The sequence below is a fragment of the Phalangium opilio genome, unplaced genomic scaffold (assembly GCF_054372755.1).
Source record: "Phalangium opilio isolate 3A_F unplaced genomic scaffold, DU_Popi_V2 ptg000079l_1, whole genome shotgun sequence".
NCBI classification, from domain to species: domain Eukaryota; kingdom Metazoa; phylum Arthropoda; class Arachnida; order Opiliones; family Phalangiidae; genus Phalangium; species Phalangium opilio.
The window spans coordinates 2,268,103-2,289,458 of NW_028324187.1; the positions used below are offsets into that span (position 1 = coordinate 2,268,103).

The window sequence follows — 21,356 nt, forward strand, 5'->3', positions numbered from 1 at the left end:
TGGTTTATAAACGATCATTCAACGGCGGTGACGAGCTCAAGATTCTGGAATGATTCCTTGACGGCGAAGAGAGAAAAATGGCGTGATTTCCTAGAGCAGAGCGGGAAACGATCTTGACTCCGCGATGCTGAACAAAGAAAAAACCTTCGGCAGTACAAACGAAAAACGGGCTTGCGTTATCTAATTTGATCAACTAGGTGGAATTTTCTATCGGGAAATGGTGTAGAAGTGCATAGGCAGTAGGCCAATCGAGGGCGTAAAATTGTCTAAAAAATAAAGACGTCTACGATGACAGTTGCTTTCAACCCTAAAACAACGTTTTTATTTCAAATACTACTTAATTCCTAGGCCCAAGACTTTAGAATATTAAAATTATAAAAAATAAATGTCAGACCAACTCTTTATCTTCAGAATAGACCAAAAAAGGAATAAAAAAGAGTTTAAGTTCGAAAACATTGATTTTTATTAGACGTTGCGTAAAATGATATTAAAAAGGATATTTCGAAATAGACCATTTTCAATTTGGAAATGATGTAATTTTTTATCTTCAAGATCCTTTTTTGAATCTTTTTAATCCTCCTTTTTTGACAAAACTTACCATTGCCGCGTCATCACACCAATTCAGCGCTGGTTTGCCCGAGACCAAGTACTTCTTATGTTCTTCCGTCTCACTTTGAATTCTTTTCGTTACGTTTTAATATTCTAACAAGCCTACCGGTTCAAACACGTGGATGGGGATGTAATATTTGTAAAATAATCTGTCCTCTGTTCAATTATGATTTTCTATTTTGCTTTTGTCTACTAGCTTACTATGTTTAATTAGTAGATAGGTGCCGCCGCCCCCAACCTCCACGTGTTTGAACCGGTAGGCTTGGTAGAATATTAAAACGTAATGGGAATTAAGTAGTATTTGAGATAAAAACGTTGTTTAAGGGTTGAAAGCAACTGTCATCGTAGACATCTTTATTTTTTAGACATTTTTACGCCCTCGATTGGTATACTGCCTATGCACTTCTACACGATTTCCCGATAGAAAATTCCACCCTAGTTGATCAAATTAGATAGCGCAAGCCCGTTTTACGTTTGTACTGCCGAAAGTTCTTTCTTTGATCAGCATCGTGGAGTCAAGATAGTTTCCCACTTTGCTCTTGGAAATCACGCCATTTTTCTCTCTTCGCCGTCAAGGAATCATTCCAGAATATTGAGCTCATTACCGCCGTTGAATAATCGTTTGGAATCAGTTTAGCGAGGCCATGTTGGAATGAACTCGCTTCTCGATGCGCAGCAAGAGTAAGACTTAACTATTTTGAGTAGTTTTAATAAATCAGGCAGAATTAAGAGGTTGTTAATTATTATTATTTATCGCAAATTCAGTCTATTTAAGAATAGTTTTAAAATAAAATTATGTAAGCCACCACCACGGGTTTAAGGTTAACTTGAACACGGCTTATGAAATTAGGCTTAGATTCTTAAACTATATTTTCTCAGCATTAGGTAAATTATTATTTTGTCAGGCTTAAAGTTATTCAATTCTAAGGAAGCAATGGATTAATATTTGATATTAATATATTTTCCTTTTCAGACGCGAATGATTTTCTGCTGCTGAATGCTGATCAGTCGGAGACGCTTTCTACTATCTGATTTCAACGTTCGGTAGAGTTGGGGAGACGCTCATTCCAGACATATCTTTCTTGGACTTGGCGATGCACGAGGCTTTCTTGGACTTGGCGATGCACGAGGCTTTCTTGGACTTGGCGATGCACGAGGCTTTCTTGGACTTGGCGATGCACGAGGCTTTCTTGGACTTGGCGATGCACGAGGCTTTCTTGGACTTGGCGATGCACGAGGCTTTCTTGGACTTGGCGATGCACGAGGCTTTCTTGGACTTGGCGATGCACGAGGCTTTCTTGGACTTGGCGATGCACGAGGCTTTCTTGGACTTGGCGATGCACGAGGCTTTCTTGGACTTGGCGATGCACGAGGCTTTCTTGGACTTGGCGATGCACGAGGCTTTCTTGGACTTGGCGATGCACGAGGCTTTCTTGGACTTGGCGATGCACGAGGCTTTCTTGGACTTGGCGATGCACGAGGCTTTCTTGGACTTGGCGATGCACGAGGCTTTCTTGGACTTGGCGATGCACGAGGCTTTCTAGGACTTGGCGATGCACGAGGCTTTCTAGGACTTGGCGATGCACGAGGCTTTCTTGGACTTGGCGATGCACGAGGCTTTCTTGGACTTGGCGATGCACGAGGCTTTCTTGGACTTGGCGATGCACGAGGCTTTCTTGGACTTGGCGATGCACGAGGCTTTCTTGGACTTGGCGATGCACGAGGCTTTCTTGGACTTGGCGATGCACGAGGCTTTCTTGGACTTGGCGATGCACGAGGCTTTATATCTAGTCAAATAACGTCAAGACTTTTAAGTAGCTGATTCAATTTTGTTATATACAATTTTATTTGCACCTACATAATTTAATTTACGCGGTATAACTTTAATTTACGGAACTCTTTAAATTATTTTTTACGGAAAATTTTTGTATACACCTCAATTGTTTTTATCTCAATAAATAATTTTTTTCTTGGGTCACGTTCTTTGTTTTCTTTGATTTGTTTCGATATTGGGGGTGGTTTCAATTTTTTAATGTCTGGACTTAGGGGGGTTTTTTAGGACCCTTTTTCGGCTTTTTTTAGGCTTTTTCCCTTGAATGTTTGTTATAAATAACTAAAAACAAAGCAGAAGTAGGCCTAAAAATTAAAAAAAAAGCAGAAATAGGCCCATAATAAGCTTAAAATGTTTAAAAAAGAAGCTGGGGAGGGGTCAAAAAAACCATTCTAAGTCCAGACCCTAAAAAATTGAAACCATCCCCCACATCGAAACAATTAAAAGAAAACAAATAACCAGGTTTAAGGCAAAATTTATTCAATAAGAAAAAAAGAACCAAGAGTATACATAATTTTCAAACAAGAAAAATAATTAAAGTGTTTGGTAAATTAAAATTTGAACGCGGAAAATAATGAATTGTAGTAATTAAATTAAATTTTCAAAGAAAAAAGATGTAAATTGCTTGTAATCTTTCCAGTCTTCTAGCTTCGTTTGTCCGTATTTTTGAAGTCACCGCTGAGAGAGATAGATAGTCCAGCCCAACTTGAAGACATCGGGTAGCGTAAATCCAATAACGGATGTCATCTGGAATGATAAGTCTCGGAATGACCAGCGACAGGAAAGTCCATGAATATCAGCAGCAGCTATAAATGAAAACATTAATAACACATAAGGCTTATTTATGGGTCAAACAAAATAATAATCTTGTAGATTTACATAATTTAAGAAAGAGAGGTCCTTAATTAAAAAGAGCTGGCTACCAAATTTATAGAGAGAAACCAACTAATTTCCACCCAGAATGAAAGAAAGACTCTGGCTACCAAATTTATGGAGAGAGACCAATTAATTGCGACCCTGAATCAAATAAAGACTCTGGCTAACTAATTGTCTCCCATAATTGTATAAAACATTTGGAAATTCTGCCATTTATTTTAAATAAAAACCGAGTAAAAATGTGACGAGGCTTAGCTTAGGCTTAGGACAATCTCGTGTTATAAAGTTATCTCTGCGGGAATATATTTTCGAAAATCCGTCTCATCTCTAAATTAATTACGTACCCTGATTAATAGCTTAATAATAACAATAGCCCAAGACTAATTTTAGGAAAACCTGTTATTTCTTGACTTGAAATTAAAACTATTCCATAAATAAATAAAAATCGAGTAGAAATGAGAGAAGCCTTAATTAGGCTTATAAAATAACTTCTGCGGGACTTGATTTTCGAAAATCCGATACATTATCTCTAAATTAATTGCGTACCCCGATTAATTGCTTAATAATAATACCCCCAAATCTAATTAATTGGGGATTGTCTTAGCTAAGCCTTGTCCAACATCTTGTTGTAAAATTTTATTTAAGGTACTTAATTTTCAAAAATTTTCAATAAATAAATAAGATTCACTAACATTTAACACTACCTAACTAGTTTAAACACTTGAAATAAATAAAATAATTTAAGGGAAGCTGGATGAGTTCGGATTATTGTAAAGTTCAAGCTTACGGACTGTTACAGCACGTGGCGAAGCAATGGCCAAGTCTTAAATAGCTTCGAATTCAGCATGCGTACTTGAGGAAATCGATCAGAGAAATGGCAAAACTATCAAGAATCGACCTTGAAAGCCACGACTACGATCAGATGAGCAACAAAGGTTTTCCGAAGTGACCTCGCCGACTTCAAGGCAAAGAATGAGCTCCGCAGTGAATTGTTTCCACAAGAGAATTCAATGGCGGCGAAGAGCTCTAGATTCGAAGCTGATTCCTTGACGGCGGAGAGAGAAATGGCGGAACGTCAGCGAAAGTAGTGATTCTTCGTTTTTATTGACTAAAAAAATCGGCGAACATCTGATTGGGAAGCGCGGAGCTGGAACGATCTCGACTCCACGGTGCCGATCAGAGAAAGAACCGTATTCTGTAGACCGTCTGGCAAGATCTACTCTCACGTTCCAACGTTAGTGGCGCTGCGAGCGAAGGAGTGCGCACAAAGATGCATCGTGACTCTGGCGCGAAAATAGCAAACAGTGCTAGGCCTAAATAAATTAAATAGCAATTTGCATACATACTTATACGTTAAGCCTACATATATTAAACAATAAATTACAATTACGTAATGGTGACGTCATAGGTTATATACATAAACCTATATATTCATTAAAACCATGAGTTCAGTTCAGTTCAATTCGATGGATTTTTTGGCGCACGTGATGGTCACGTGACCATTACGTAATTGTGACGTCACAGGTCACGTGACCATTGCGTAATTGTGACGTCACAGGTCACGTGACCATTACGTAATTGTGTCACAGGTCACGTGACCATTACGTAATTGTGACGTCACAGGTCACGTGACCATTACGTAATTGTGTCACATGACACATGACCATTACGTAATTGTGACGTCACAGGTCACGTAACCATTACGTAGTTGTGTCACATGTCACGTGACCATTACGTAATTGTGTCACAGGTCACGTGACCATTACGTAACTGTGTCACAGGTCACGTGACCATTACGTAATTGTGTCACAGGTCACGTGACCATTACCTAATTGTGACGTCACAGGTCACGTGACCATCCGGAGTGGATTATTGTTACCGCTTAATGACTATAGACCACCTTATGAACTAAGTAGATATTTCGTGCTTCAATATATGTCAGTGAATCGGTAAGTTGTAACGTATTGGGCCCATTAGTTCTGTATTTCATTAATAAAGTTCATGTTAGTTTTGCGTTACTATATTTCTACTCTATTCTGTTAGAAATCTGTTTAAATAATTCTAATATAGTGAGCCTAATTCATATAATATGATGTATTTGTATGTGACCCCCGTTTCGAAACCACAGCCACTGACATTAATTAGTAAGCTTATAAATACAAATTATTTTATCAACCAGACTTATGAATATTAATGCAAATATTTATTTTGAAATATAATACATATATTAAAATATTAGTATATTACATTTGATTTTATTAAATATTTAAAATCATACAATAATTTATTGGAATGAATGAATGAATGTTTCGTCCAGATCCTGTAATAAGATAAAATTTTCTGTTATTAATAAACTTTAATAACTTCAAGTACAAAGTTTTCCCACGCTTCCGGAAATTGGGGTTCTTGGATGGAAAACAACGTTTTAGGCTGGAAACTAAAGTCTTGGCATGGATAGCCGTGTGTTCATCATTGTACCGATATCCAGATTCTGAAAATAAATTCAAAGAAATCAGATTTTCCCTCATGAAAATTCATGTTTGAGCAGATTCGAAAAACACCGAAAAAAGCCTGAATTCTAAACATCGTACGTGTGTAGCTATAATTTATAGAATATTCATCTAATATTATTTAAATTTAATATTTACGGTTAAATCTGACGCATGAAACACCTGGCCTGGAAATGTGCCTGTGAAATAAATAGTCTCTTAGTTGGCATTGATCTTTTCCTCGCGATTGAAACCATATCGGCCCAATTGCCCTTTCCAAAAGTTAAGAAAATACGCGATAAAAAAATGTATTTTCTTTCATTCTGTCTGCTCTTCTTTTCTCGAGGTCCTTTCTTTCGAACGGTATGGATCTTTTCCTCGCGATCCTCTATCTTAAGGTAGATTCAGAAACTATTGAAACCATATCGGCCCAATTGCCCTTTCCAAAAGTTAAGAAAATCCGCGATATAAAAATGTATTTTCTTTCATTCTGTCTGCTCTTCTTTTCTCGAGGTCCTTTCTTTCGAACGGTATGGAGACGAAACCCTACCGAATGTTATTATTATGCTTATGGACGACGTGTGTCAAAATATTTGTTAAATTACCACCATTAGTATCGTAACAACGACAAGTATGACATTTCCCTTTGCTATTTTCCCACGTTAAAGATAAAGGGTTTGATATGATAGGAAAGTTTCGGCTACCAGGGATCGCTTCCACGAACGTTTTCACATTAAGTGTCGTACTTATTTTGTCGTGACGTGACTTATGACAACAAGGATATTTTCAATATTATAAAGATGGGTTGAGGTGATCTTGGAATTTTTCTGAAAGTTGTGACACAGAGCTTGCATAGATCAACAACTGGAGTTGTAATATTACAGTCTTCTATTATTGTAAAACAGGGAACTATGATGATAAAAGGTATATTCGATAATAATTGAAAAATACCACAGGATTACAATTCAACTCCAAATGACCTACTTAGAATTAAGTTCTGAAAGTTAAGCCATTGGGTATTAGGATTGAAAAGTGAGTATAAGAATGGTTAAACCGGTATTGGCATAAAAAACCGAGCGGTTTACATACACAAAAAGCATTTACCAGTTTAATGGTGCCGTATTATTAAAGAAGACACCTTTCCGGAATAGATCAGGATTCAGGAAGACTGGATCTGTTAAGGGACTAGAAAAGGGACCGTCTATTCTTCCCTATTCTCGAATTTATAAAGATCTTATACTATTCAAGAAATACCTCTATTAGCGCGGGTTAAAGTTGGACATTTTCATGTCCCTTTTTATAGATACGGTGCCCATGGTTATATGTTGTCTATTTTGTTTTTTAGAAAGCCGATAACTCTTCCTAAATTCCCCAACTTTAGATTATGTGACGCTGAAAGAAAGTTTTTGTTATTGTTGAATGTTTAAAAAAGATTAATAATTAAATAGAACAATTAAATCTAATGTGGAGACAATTCCCCTAAAACAAGAAAATCAACAGTTCCTTACGGACTGTTAAAGCACTAGGAAGTAAATTTCCAACTTCAGCTGAGCAGGAGAGATTTTCCGAAGTGACAGGGACGACTTCAAGGCAAAGAATGAATTATAAACTTCTGATCGATGTAACATCTGTCGTTACGTCACATGTCAATTACATCTGTGACGCCATAGATCAGATGACCGTATATCACGCCATAGATTACGTGAGCGTATATGACTGTGGGCTAGATTAGTATTTTTTTACAATGGAAGCTACGGCTTTACCTCTCCTTGGAGGTTCAAGTTTACATCGATTTACATTACGAAATGTTTAAATATTAAAGGTCCTTCTCAAGTACAAACTAAACAGTTGGCGCTTTGTTACCTCTTGAACACGATTCAAATTATTTTTAAAACAAAAATTGAAGAATAGCACCATGCACTCTCAGACGAAATGAAATGCTAATGTTCTAACTTGAAATTATATAAAGCACATGTTGCGAAGTGTTTCTTGGCGCCATTACTTTGAGTTTCAAATCATTACTTGTTACCCGATATTAAATCCACGTAGGCAAAAACTTGACAAGCTGGCAAATAATTGAAAGATTATTCATTTAATACTCATTTAAGACTCGGTTTAGGTATAAACATAGTGCAATATATAAACGAACATTCAATTAACAATCCTAATTAAAAGTGACAAGGTTTTATATTTATAATATTTGAAACGAGTTAACATTGATATTAGTGCAAATCCAAATGGATTTCTATCTTAAGTACTGACAACTAGAAACTACTTGTCCCTAAAATACTAACAAAGGTGGTCAAGTCGACCTTTAAAGGTCATGGAATACGTTCTTCAGCACATCATTTCCTACATAATATTTTTTCCACCTTTGTATCAATGCTGTTGATGATTACACGTTGCTTAAGTTTTAATTTCATTGTATTTTGGTCAAGTACTAAATTACTTCACTAGATATTAGCTGTACAGTTTTTTCTAATTGACCCAGCTACAAAATTCGCTGAATGTCTTGTAGTATTATTATATCAATAAATAAGCACTTCCGGCGTGTTTAATTAATGTTGATAATATAAATTTATGTCTATTTAAAGAAGGTAATATATGACAGTTATTAATTACATTTATTTTGAATTTTGTATTTCCAAAGAGTCATTTTATCATCGCGATTGTGATTTGTGAATATTGTAATACAGAATTCGTCCCCCCTTTAAAGTTTTCTTACCATTATTCATCTGTTAATATTTTGTATTGCCTTCTTTTGGCTGATTCATGCCTAATGCCGAGTTGAAAACAAAGAAAAATTTCAAGTACTTCTTTTCGAAACAGATAGGGATTTTCTTTAGACGAAAATTCTTATTATAATTATTATTTGAAACTCAATATTTTCGAGTTTTAATTTTTCGTCCATTTTCGTATTTTCTAATCAATATTACGATATAAATGTATTTATATAAGCGTACGTTTAATCCCGATATTTATTTATATTATATGGAAAGTAGTTCAAAGTTAATTATTCCTACAGGATAAGTTCGTTCACAACATCACTTTCACCGGTCACAACCAGTTTAAATTGTTCTTAAAATCTTCGATCCGAAAACAGTAACGTGACGTCCAAGGTTCGTATAAGTTCGAAGAAGGCTTTGACCAGGTATCGATTTCTACACTGTCAGTTTGCAAAACCGTTTTCTAGCGAGCGCCATACCTTGAGCGACGATATTTTCATTTGTTTTCTATCTTATTGTTAAGTTTTTAAACCAATTTTGTTGAATATGATATTTTGGGTTTTTTTTTAATTGTGATTTCCATTTCTTGTAGGAATACTTAAGCCATAGAAGACTTTCTTCGTCCTCCTCCGTCACCAGAGCGGCAGAACGATCGAGTCAGAATCAGGACTAGAGCGGCGATGAAAAGAAGGGTCCAGCGTCCAAATCCTTGGAAATTAGATGCGGTATCAGTGTTGCAACCGTGTCCTTTGCAACACCCAATGCAAAGAAACTCTTCTTTCCTTCGGTCGCAATTGTCATCGAGACCCAAACCAGACGATTGTACTTCGTCCCTTAGGTTGCAAGGACCCAAAGCGCACTTCTTGGAGATGGAATAACCCTCGCTTTCTGATTAATAATTAACACAAACACGCAATTAATGAAACATTTTACGAAATAAAATCAATTTAACACTCTATTACTTGATCTGGAAATTCTGGTCATGCATCTATCATAAGCTTGATCATCAGGACACGGTCTGAGGAACTCTTCATTGCAATCTTCGTTTCTCTCAACGTCACACTGATAGCAAGTCATCTTATCAGCGGCCCTCGTAGCGCAAACTGTGGGGGCGAAAATATGAATCAATTAAGTTTAAGAAAGTGTGATTAACAAGTACTCTGACCAAATATTAACTAATAAATAAATAGTATGCCTATTTTTAACTCATCAACGCAAATTATGAATTTAATCCATTCTTTGTTGAATACGGGGGTGTAGTGTCACGTGTTGCATTTTATTAAATGATCAAAATTATTCATAGAGCTCGACAGCGAATTCATTCTGAGACGAGGGAAAATTCCAATATCATATTTGAGAACTAGCTGACCAAGTTTGGTACCTTCTTAGAGATCGATTCCCTTATTGCTCCTAAGATCCCTCTCTTTAACCATGTTATATTTGCCAAGCTCGAGTCAATGAGTTTAAGGGTGGTCAAGTGTGAAGACACGTACGTGTTGGCTGGTCTTCCCAATAGTTCGCTTAATTCAATCGTTCCACGCGAATAGGTTTTATACTCGCGTGACAGTCTTATGGATTATTTTTTGCTATGCAGTTAATTTCGTAAAAAAAGAGAGAGCGCGCGGTGGGAAAATGACGATGGAGGCGGGAGAAATGACCTCAACGGTTTATCATCCCAATATCCCGTGGGAATTCCTGGTGCCTTCATTTTTTATGGTAGTCTTTACGATATATGGACTTCTGATATCTAACGGAACGGTAGTCAAAAATGTTTCGCCGCTTAGCACGTCGCGTGATCTTGCGGTGCCAAAGTTATTGAACCCTATTTAAGTAAAAGTATTGACATACTTGACTGACTGACAATTAACTCCCTAGGAGGCTGGAAATTTGCGCAATAAGAAATATTTCTTCCTATCCGAGGCCTATTTTTAAAAGCTAAAACGTTTGCATTGAAAAAGCAATTTTGTAACTTTTCTAATATAAACATTTTGACGGAAAAATATATCCTTCGTAAGCTCATTTTTCGCTCCGATTAAATTAAGACTTTCAGAAACATTTTTGAGAATTAATTAGTGGTGGTGCATGGGTTCGTTTCTGGGGAAGCATCGATCTGACAAAGTTGCGTAGAACTGAGGATAAACCGTCGTAAACTAGTCAGCCGCACCATATTTAGTTAGAAGGGACTTAACTCCAAGAAGTGACAGCTTCTCAAAACGCTCCCTCAATAAATCTCGTTAGCCTTCGGCTTAGTGTTTCCGTGTTTGCGGTTGTTAAGTTTCATCATTATTTTCCAATAATATAATTATATAATGTATATAAAACCATATGTTTATAAGATTTGTTCCATAAGTTTGTCACTGGTTACAAACTGGAGCTTGTCATGAAGTGACGTAGGTCATAGATTCAGGGTAAAGCGACGCCTGATTTGGCCCTGTCAAAGGCTTAGAACAGACTAAATAGGAAGATGAATTGCAAAACCGCTTGTCGTTCTCGAACTAGCTCTCATTAAGTGTCTAGCATTACGTAATATAGTAGGGGTCATACTTATGGAACATATCTTATACACTTATGTCAGAACTGATCTTATACACTTATGATAGAACTGATCTTATACACTTATGATAGAACTGATCTTATACACTTATGATAGAACTGATCTTATACACTTATGATAGAACTGATCTTATACACTTATGATAGAACTGATCTTATACACTTATGATAGAACTGATCTTATACACTTATGATAGAACTGATCTTATACACTTATGATAGAACTGATCTTATACACTTATGATAGAACTGATCTTATACACTTATGATAGAACTGATCTTATACACTTATGATAGAACTGATCTTATACACTTATGATAGAACTGATCTTATACACTTATGATAGAACTGATCTTATACACTTATGATAGAACTGATCTTATACACTTATGATGGAACTGATCTTATTTGGTTCCCATTATTATAAGTTAACAGACCCATCAAAACTAGAAAACAATAGATTAATTTTGTCTAATTTTACTTCCGAAATCTTTTGATTTTTCCGTACATTACACTTTTGGCCACCATTTTCCAAGATGAACGCGGATGCGGATGGAAAAAGCATTCAGAGCTAGGCATTGACGATCAGTTAGTCAGGGTTTTAATGAGATTTGTAATTAAGTCATAGCTTTACCCAATTTAAATTAAATTTATCAACATTTCCTAGGTTTTAACCGATGGACTCTCAATTTAACGTTAATTGGTAGAAGATAACCACAGTCCCGAGTTTGATGATAATTCCACGAGAAAGAACGTATTAATCACGAAAATCGTTTTTCAATTTTTCCGACCCACTTCGCAATAATGATTGAAGGCAAGAAAGGGTCTCAAAAACGAAGTGACACCATTGGAAGCATGGAAAATAAATTCGCAACGTGAAAAATTCCAATGATGACGGTGCTGGGGTCAGACTCGCCACCGAATATTGAAAAAGATATCTCCTGCCACTAAAGTATCCGAAAAACAAGATGAAGAAAACCAAGTTTAGTTCCTGTACCTTTGGAGGCCTAGCTATAATTAAACGGAACAATTGAGTCAATTTCTTCAGAAGCGACCATTAAAGGCCTTTTTAGACGATACTAGATGGGTCCAAAAAGTTGAGTCAGCAAGAATTGGTCAGTGATAGATTTATAATCTGGTGATTCAATTCTGTTCACACGATCCAACTAGTTAACTCAACTCAAGTTGACTCATCTAAATGAGTCAAAAGGTTACATCATCTGAAAGGGAACTATTACTCTAACTATAACCATTCCTTCATCACACTTCAGAGCATATTTATTAAATCATTCCATGACGTTCGTTACTTTACGCTGATTTTGGAGGATAGTGCATTTCTTCCAAACCAAAAACTTTCATTTCTAATGGACTACTAAGATTCACGAATTAGTTTCTCTTTTGAATATAAAATTTGTTAATCGGGGCTTAAAAAGCTGCAAGATTCATTTCAAGAGAGTGGGATAATGATTTTTCTCCCACTCTCTCTCTCTCTCTCCTCTCTTTCTCTCTCAAAAACACAAAAATAAAATACTGGACAGATAAGTTTTAAATCAAAAATCGATGAAACAAAAGGGACTGAGTATTTAACGTGGCCAGCACCCGAGGATGCCAATGAGAGAGGAAGGATTACAAAGAGTTTTCCCCCTCTCTTTTCGGAAGTCAGCCTTTTCTTCTTTTCTAAGGCGTTTTGTAAAGTAACTTGCCAAGTGTATGAGAGAGCCTTAAGGTTTATGTAAAACTCGTAAAAACCATGAAATTGTAAGAATATGCGAATAGATTAGACGTTTTTAAAAGAAAACCAAAAAAAATAAAAATAAATTCCTTATTTTGAGTTCCTACGTCTTAGGAAGTGAACCGTGTAAGATGTGGATAGAGAAAAACTCTACGACTGACCATTCTTATTCGAAAAGTATATGTTCTTCATTCTTATTCCATTTTCGTTTTCAGAAAACAAAAAATACTTCAAAAATAGACCAATTCCAATCACAAAAAATCTGCATCTACAAATTGCGTTATTATCTAGCTGGAAATAAACCTTTTGTCTTATTCGTTCCGCGTGAAAAGGGGCGAGAGATAAAAGGATAAACGTAAGAGACGGTATAAGTCGGACTTCCCAGAGACGTGACGCCCGTGAAACAACGTTCCCAAATCATCTTTCATTCAACTTATTTGATGCAATGCGTTGAAAGCTAAGGGTAACGAGAAGTCTTATCCTTGGCAAGTACAACAGACGCATTCCTTCATCGAAGTCGAACGAAACGTCACTGGAGGCGCGAATGTCATCTTTTTTTTTCCGTATCAAACAAGACACGACGAATTGAAATTGCCAACAGGCAGACGCGCAACGTACGACAAGACGTCACGTGCATGGCTCCAAAAACAATGTTTTTCTAGCGAGAAACTTCTGCCAAGGCCTAAGGAGATAATCGTACTTTTCTTCTCTCACCTGAATAACTTCCTAGGCCTTACTTATTCCGATAGTGTTTTTAAACTTTTCTATACAGGTAAAGAATAGAAAATAAATACGAAAACCTCTATTCCACCCGTCGCTTTGAGCCAAGGCTTATAATGAAACTTCAAGGTTTGGTTATGGCATCTATTCTCCAGAATAAATAAAGCCTTCAAGTCTTCGAAATTATAGTTATTTTTACTTTAAATCTAATTCAGAGTTTCTCTATTTATTCCTCTTCAGAGTTTAAAGGGATATAGACACCAGAGTCATAATTTAATTTCTTAAATTGATCTCCGACTAAATATATAGGATTTTCAGTTTCACCGTCACTTTAATAGAGCCTTGTTATCAGTTTTATCTCGTATACTGAAAACGCGAAGGCTTGTCGCTATGGAAACGGCAGTTTTTCCTCGGCTTTAATTCCGAGGCGAGAGAGCGAAGATCCTCAACGTGCTCTTCCATCCAGGATGAGTATGTAAAAGGATCACAAGCGAGCATAGAGGATTTCTGCAGTTGAATAAAAAACCGTATAAAAAAACTTCACCTCGAAGTAGAAAATCTTGTATATTTTTTTCTTCCCCTCGACTGATACGCTCCGTTCTAGATTTGTATTCGAATTTCTTCTGTGAATTTTAAAGATAAGAATAGTAGATATAAATCCAGGAAATATCTATGTTGTTCAACAATGGCATTCAATAAAAATTTAGAAACTTGTTCTTAACTTTAATCTACGTTATCATAGTGACGTAATTTGTTTTCAAACTTAATTATAATGAAGATGCTAAGCGTGAAAAATCACATGCGAAATTATGGTTTAATAATTTGATTCAAACAATACTTCAGAAATTATTTAAAACTGAAAAATAAAGATTTTATACCAAACGAAATTTATAATTATAGGTCGATTTTTTAAAAAAATATATATTATTTTAATTTAAGTAAAACCGGATAGATAAATAAATAGTTAACCACATAAGAAATAAATAACTAAAAGAAAAACTTCGATCATTATTTTTATTTATTTAACAAGGCTCATATATTCAACAAACCATAATCCTAAGCTTAAACAAAAACACCCCGCAGCTTTAAATGTTGACATGACATCGTACTCTTCTAGTTTGCTTATGGGTGTTTTTGTTTTCGTGGTATTTTTACTGAGATAGGCAACTCAGTATAAAATATATTGAAGTTAAAGGCTAAGGAAAAGAATAGGCTTGAACTCGGGAGCCAACCTAACCGCTCGCGCCAAAACCTAAACGTTGTGTTTCCTTCCTTAAAGACGGTAAAAAAAATTGACTTCATCGATGTTGGGTATGCCCAAGAACCCATATAAGAACTGAGAACTTTTAAATATTAGGTTTACATGAACTCATCCTTTTCCACAGGGTTTTTATACGCTATCCAATATGGTGGCGATGCTTCAGATATTGTTAATAGCTGGAGTGAAAAAATCTGAGATCAATTTTTAAAAAAACTTTCTCAAGACTTATTTGGGGTTCTTAGTATAGGCTATAGCCCCAAGCGATCAAGAAAAGGCTAAGGTACCCCATTGTATTGTATCAAACTAAGACATTACCAAACTTAAAGAAGGCTTCTTCAATTTTCAAGGTAATTGTGCTTTGCTGTCGGTGGCTTTAGCGTGTAGTCAAGGCTAATCTTGAACACCCAGAGTAGTTTGTTATAAAAGAGATGGTTGAGGTCGAATCAGTTACTTTAAAGTCAACACCTCTGACCTCATTTGATTACTTTTAAAAAATGGTCTTATGTGTCCAGGTGCATTTCCGTCTACCGATCCTCCTTCACATTATCTTGCAATTTCGCTCCCTCAACAATTCCATCTATGGTGAAACCACCGGCTTTTGGTATATAAACTGTACGCGAGCTTTCGATTGCTGGTAACAAAATCAATCAAGACCTAGCGCGCAAAAAATAACCAAGTTCGAGATAGCGGCCCATACTGACTCGATGTTGATGGTGCAGGGGCTGGTAAAAGAACAAAACTATAAACCCTATTTGTCGATGGTTGCCAAAGATTTGCTATTGGACAAGCGGGTGAAAATAATAAAGGTTAGCCGGAGCAACGCTGCCTATTCCAGATGGTCATGGCTTGGCTTAGTGTTATGTTATGTTGTATTTGTGACGTACTATTTGTGTTGTTGAGCGTATTGCATTGGCAAAGAGATCATCGTATTTCTTTTCTTATATTCGAACACTTTACCGGCAACATTGTGATTGTGAAAGCCGAGTTCTTGCATGAACCTTACTCTATTAGCAATTGCTGCTTTAAATCTTTGTATCAGAAATTTTTTTATTTCATTAAATTTTGGTAAAGTTATCACAATATTGAGTATTAAAATATACGTCTTTCAAGACCAAATGTACATCGGATTGACTACAATACAAATCATTAAATGGTCTCTGATGTGCGATTAAGTTCAGTGTTTTACAAGTTGTTTCTGGTTTATAATGATGCTTTGTTCTTGCGTGGAACTACCATTTACGAAGTCGTTAGAGCTGTCGTTTTGAATATCAACTATTGCTCAACTTAAAAGCCACATAATCTATGGTTTATTGTTTATAGAAGATTGTCTTTACAGAAATCCCTTGTTCATCAAGGCCCAGCACAAAACTTTTCGTTTCGTAAGCTAAAATATTCCTATCTTAAGTTGTATGTGTTCATCAAGAAAGAACGCGGCCGGCAATTTTTGGAAAATGATGCACAGAAATTTAAGGAAGAGATCTACCTTCTTTTCAACCGATTTAACCCTTTAGCTTTAAATTACTCGAATTAAGCTGAACACAAATTATTCATTTGGATACATTTACGCGTGCGTTAAAAAGGAAATTCCTAAAACTGCTGTGGTACATTACAATTACAGCCTCATACAGTAAAACCCAACATCTATTTCGCGACCACAGCTAGTGAATGTCTCGTATAAATATAAGCAAGCACCTGAGTTAATTACGAGTAGCCTAATGAGTTTTCCCCGCAACAGCAAAGAAGGAAAAATTTCCCCTTCCGTCTTGTAGAAATTCCTTCCAATTCGGGGTTGATATTGCGGTGTTGGAGTATATATATATCAGTACGGCTTTGTACCTTGGCCAAGATTCTATAACCATAACGTATACGTCGGGAAGAGAGAGTTTATTGTGTCTAAAGCCCGAGCGTCTTGGAATTTATCACATCGTTGGGGCTTTACGAGATGGAGAGTGGAGACGCGATGGTGCTACCCTATACTATATTGCCGAGCTCTGTAAAGGTATCCTTACCTCATTGGATCAATACTCTAGCATGCAGGTTTTACTATAGCCCTATACCGTAACTGAGAACCCGGTTTTAAAAATATATAAAAAGTAAAAAGAATTTTTTTGGTCCCTGACTCCAATCTAGAAAACTTGATTAAAAATCGTTGTATGTTATTAGATTTCTATAGATAAATCTATGAAATTCGATATTTTCAGACGATACAACTTATATTGAGTCAGGGATAGATTTAATTTTAGAAGTAGGAATGTAGAACGGTTTGTATTTACTTCAGTCCGACTCATAGCCCAGTATAGAGACCCTCCCTCCAACACGTAACGAAAAGTTTAAATTATCTTATTGGCTCACTTAAACTACGTTTTGATGACGTTGCTGGCGGGAACGGCGAAAAATACGTAATTCCTTTTTGCCTCTGTCGCTATGACTCGCCTCTTCTTCCCCGTCCCGTGAAAGGGGGTACGGGACTATGACACGCGCCCACACTACTCTGTTCTCCATTCCTACTTCCAAAATTTAATCTGTCCCTGATTCAGTCGAATAAATTAGTCAACTGAGGGTTAGTAAACTAGTTAGATTATAGGATGGACAGAATCACCACCAAAAGAGTTTGCATTTCTGCATCGTACGATGAAAAGTTGCATCGTGTGAAAAAGGGGTTTATAAATTTGATTTAATATCGGAATGGTGTTTTAAATTATTTACTATATCCAACTCAAAAATGCAGCCTATGATATGCTTGTGTTGAGTGAATTACTTTAGAAAAAGCTTCTAGAGTCGATTTTCAAATATGAACCCGCCTGTAAAGGTGATTCCAAGGTGCGTAGTAAGCTATAATAATTTTCAGGATTTTCTATACATCGTCTTATATATTTATTAATACTATAAAAATAGACTAAAAATAGGTCTAAAATGCAATTCACTCAACACGTGCCTTTATTATTTAAAGGGAAAAGAAATTTATATCGTGGTGTACATGATAAAATAGGGCAAACTTTGTAAAAGGATGAAACGTGATGAAAGTTTTTAAGGTCTGATATCCAAGAAGCACGTTATCTATATACGATAGTCCTGAGAATTGCATGGGCAGCAATTGGTAGAATTTCAACTTGTTTGCTACTTACTTTATCACAACATAATGGCATAAGTTTATAAGATATATTCCATAAGCAACACACTTTATATATTTCGTAATGCTACAGACTTACAGCTCGGGGTAGTTCGACTACACTCGGTTAATTTTGGAGGAATTCCATCTTCCTATTTAGTCTGTACTAAGCCTTTGACATCGTCTCATCAGGCGTCGCTTTACGAGAATCTATGACTTACGTCACTTCATGACAAGCTCCAATTTGTAACCAGAGACAATATCTTATGAACTTATGATAATATACATTATCGCCACATGGAATGCTCAGGGCCTATTTCAAACATTCTTTCTACCGTTCAACAAAAATATTGAGAAGAAAGACAGAATAAAATTGTGTAATACAAAAAAAAATAAAAAAAATTCCGCATCGGTATTTTTATATCCAAAAACTATTTCATTTCCTTTTCCAAAGCAATATTTTCTTAGTTTAGGAAATGCTCCATTCATTTTTAATCAACTTTCTCGGTCAAAGATACATATTCTTATCTTTGTATTGTCGAACACCTCCTCACAACAAAGTGATAAATCGTTATTGGTTAAGAAAAACATTTATCGCAAACGCCTCATGCTCTGAGAATCGTGTTTTAACAAATTGATCCTGTCGAAATGTTTTCGTTTTTATGTTTTTTTTGGCCTTGGTCAACTGATTGACTATTATATCTGGGTCCTACGCACCGACCCCAAAGAGCCCTGGGCCATCGACTGGCTCGTCCCGGATAAGAAATCGGGGGCTGTGACACGCACGGAACAGAAAAAAATTACCTCCAGGGTTTTCCGCGTCCAAGATTCGCCTAAATTCAATTTTGGGCCCAAAATTTCGCGGAAGTTTTGTACATCCATCAAGGAATTGTCACACCTAACTATCTATCGGCCATATCCAGATATATACTGTGTCTAAAGGGAATACTACCTTGTCTTTATCTTCCCCTTTCTTTCTTTTGTTATAGTAAAAAGTAGGCCTCGATAAAACTGTTTACTCATACCTCCATTTTGAAAACACCCAACTTTGAACCTCATGAAAAAGTAATTGAATTTGAGCTTCAATGCAAATTTGTTTAAATAATTAGATTTTTCAAACCTCAGTTTACATTGTTATAGCAACAAAGGAACCCAACAGGATGCCAAAATAATGTATTTAATCGAAATCAAAGTTATTCAATCAAAATATGAAATTTGATATCAATAGCAACAGCAATGAAATATACTGTGTACTAAATTGTTAAACCCATGTATATTTTTCCTGTATTACCTGCCAGACCTACAAATAATTTAAAACTTAAAAAAAAACATTCTCATTTTGCCCAAGAGAGATAAAACTGACCTAAAAAGTGAATTAAGCCTTACCTTACCGGTTAGCAACCCGGTAAATATAGTCATTTACATTCTTGGACGTACCCTTACTTAACGTAGTCGTAGTGGATTTAAGGTGGTTTCTAAGACTGTGATGGTGTAGTTTTAGCCGTCTCCTAGTTTAAGATTTAGTGCTCCTATACTTTATAAAAGGCTAAGAAGAAAAAAAAATAACAGAAAAACTATTAAGGGGTCGGAAGCAGATCCACTTCCTATGGCGAAACGAAAACTAAGAGAAATTTTGCAGCAAATCCTCATGAGACTAAAGCGAGGCAACGTCAGGCTTGCTAAGGAAAGCAAGGTTCTCTACCTTAAAGGCAGGAGGATGTGGAACACCTATAAAAGTTTCATTCCCTTGGTTTTTTTCGAGTCGTAAAATTTAATTCAAACCTTGAAGATATATATACAGTTCGTCCATAACACACCCACCTAATTTCGTATATAGCAAGGCTAAGAAATATACCTGATCTCTTCAGAGTATATTTTTGCAAGACATCTTACTTGCAGGTGTGCTTACATAAGGATTTTTATTAGAAAATTAAATTTCGTCAGCTCAGGCACGATCGAAAAAAATTAGGCGAAATTTAGATCGTAAAAATACCTATTAATTTTGTTCTGGAATTGGAAGGATACAGAAACCTTACGGATGTTTGATATCACGTATTATGAAGTTGCGCTTCGTTTGTGGGAGACTGTTTTATTAGTTGATTTGATATAATCAGGGATAGATTTAATTTTAGAAGTAGGAATGGAGAACAGAGTAATCTGGGCGCACTTCTAAGTCCCAGACCCCTTCTACGGAACGGGATGGGGGTATGAATGAAGACAGAGGTAAAATGGAATTACATATTTTTGGCCGTTCATAACGTAATTTAAGTGAGAAAATAAGTTAATTTAAACTTTTCGTTAGATGTTGGAAGGAGGGGCTCTATACTGGGCTGAAGTAAATACTAACCGTTCTCCATTCCTACTTCTAAAATTAAATCTATACCTGAAATTATCATACAACATGTCGTATCAAACGATGGGAAGAACCAGGAAAAGGTTAAGCCTTGGCAAAAATATCACTATATTTCGCCTGAACTAAAGACAATGAGAAAGTTCCATTATTCGTAGTAAAATCAACCAATATTCATGACGTTTTAATTCATTTCAACCTCGAAATTCCCTTTGCAGGGAGAGAAAAAATCAAAGTAGCTAGAGAGTTCTAAAAGTTTAGTGATTTTTGAAAACAACCCGTCACGGTATACAAGATAGCAAAACGTTTCCGGGCCAAGACGTCAACCTTTCTTGGTCGCGGGAAGCAACCGTGACTTAACAAAAGATATCCGTTGCTCCTGGGTGGTATGAGAAAGGGTTATACACACGTAAAACACTACATTGTCTCGGAAATTTTTTGAAAGAAAATCGTTAAAAGAGGTTTAGGCAAAAGGCCTAACTCTTGCCTCGATCCCCTACCACGACGACCAGAGTTTCTCGGCAGCATCTTCCTCATTTCCGATTGTCTAACGAAGGAGTAAGGTCCCCCAAATATAAAACAGACAGTCATAAAAGAGGGAGGATTCTGACAAAAGGGGATTTAGTGGCCATGAAAATGGTCTTTCGTTTAACTACCCGCCCCCTAGCGGGTCTAACACAAAATGAGCTGAACCTTATCGCGTCCAAAAACCCCTTCTTCGACTATTCTTAGCTCGCTACATTGAATGGATAAAACCATGAACCTATAACACTCTTCATAAGTATGGTGAATTCAAGCGATATTTTAGTTGAGAGCTCAATTTCTTTATAAAAGGGTAGAAGTGAATTTCATGCATGGAGTAGTACTTCTCGTAAAGGGGATTTGCTACCGCCTACTATGATTTCACCTCTATACCCTCTACTCGAACTAGGAAGTAAAATCACAGTAGGCCATGCCTCTATTCTGTTCCATTCCGGAATTTCGTAAGTAAATCTTTAATTTTGACTCTTATGGAAGAAGCCGATGCTATTGTTCCCTACAGCAGACTCATACTTCTTGAGAGGTTTATAGAATTATGATACAACCCGACAAATCGGAG

At 36.3% G+C, this 21,356-nt stretch overlaps 1 protein-coding gene across 1 annotated transcript in view; it reads right to left on the bottom strand.

Moving 5' to 3' along the window:
• Positions 1-8,687: 8,687 nt before the first annotated feature.
• Positions 8,688-21,356, bottom strand: part of LOC149654159 (uncharacterized) — a 31,626-nt gene continuing 18,957 nt past the window's right edge. The window contains exons 2-3 of the mRNA XM_089845180.1: positions 9,494-9,634; positions 8,688-9,419 (exon numbers count right to left, since the gene is read on the bottom strand). Of these exons, the coding sequence (XP_089701306.1) occupies positions 9,130-9,419; positions 9,494-9,634 (431 nt within the window). The 3' untranslated portion in view covers positions 8,688-9,129. The remainder of the gene's footprint in view (positions 9,420-9,493; positions 9,635-21,356) is intronic.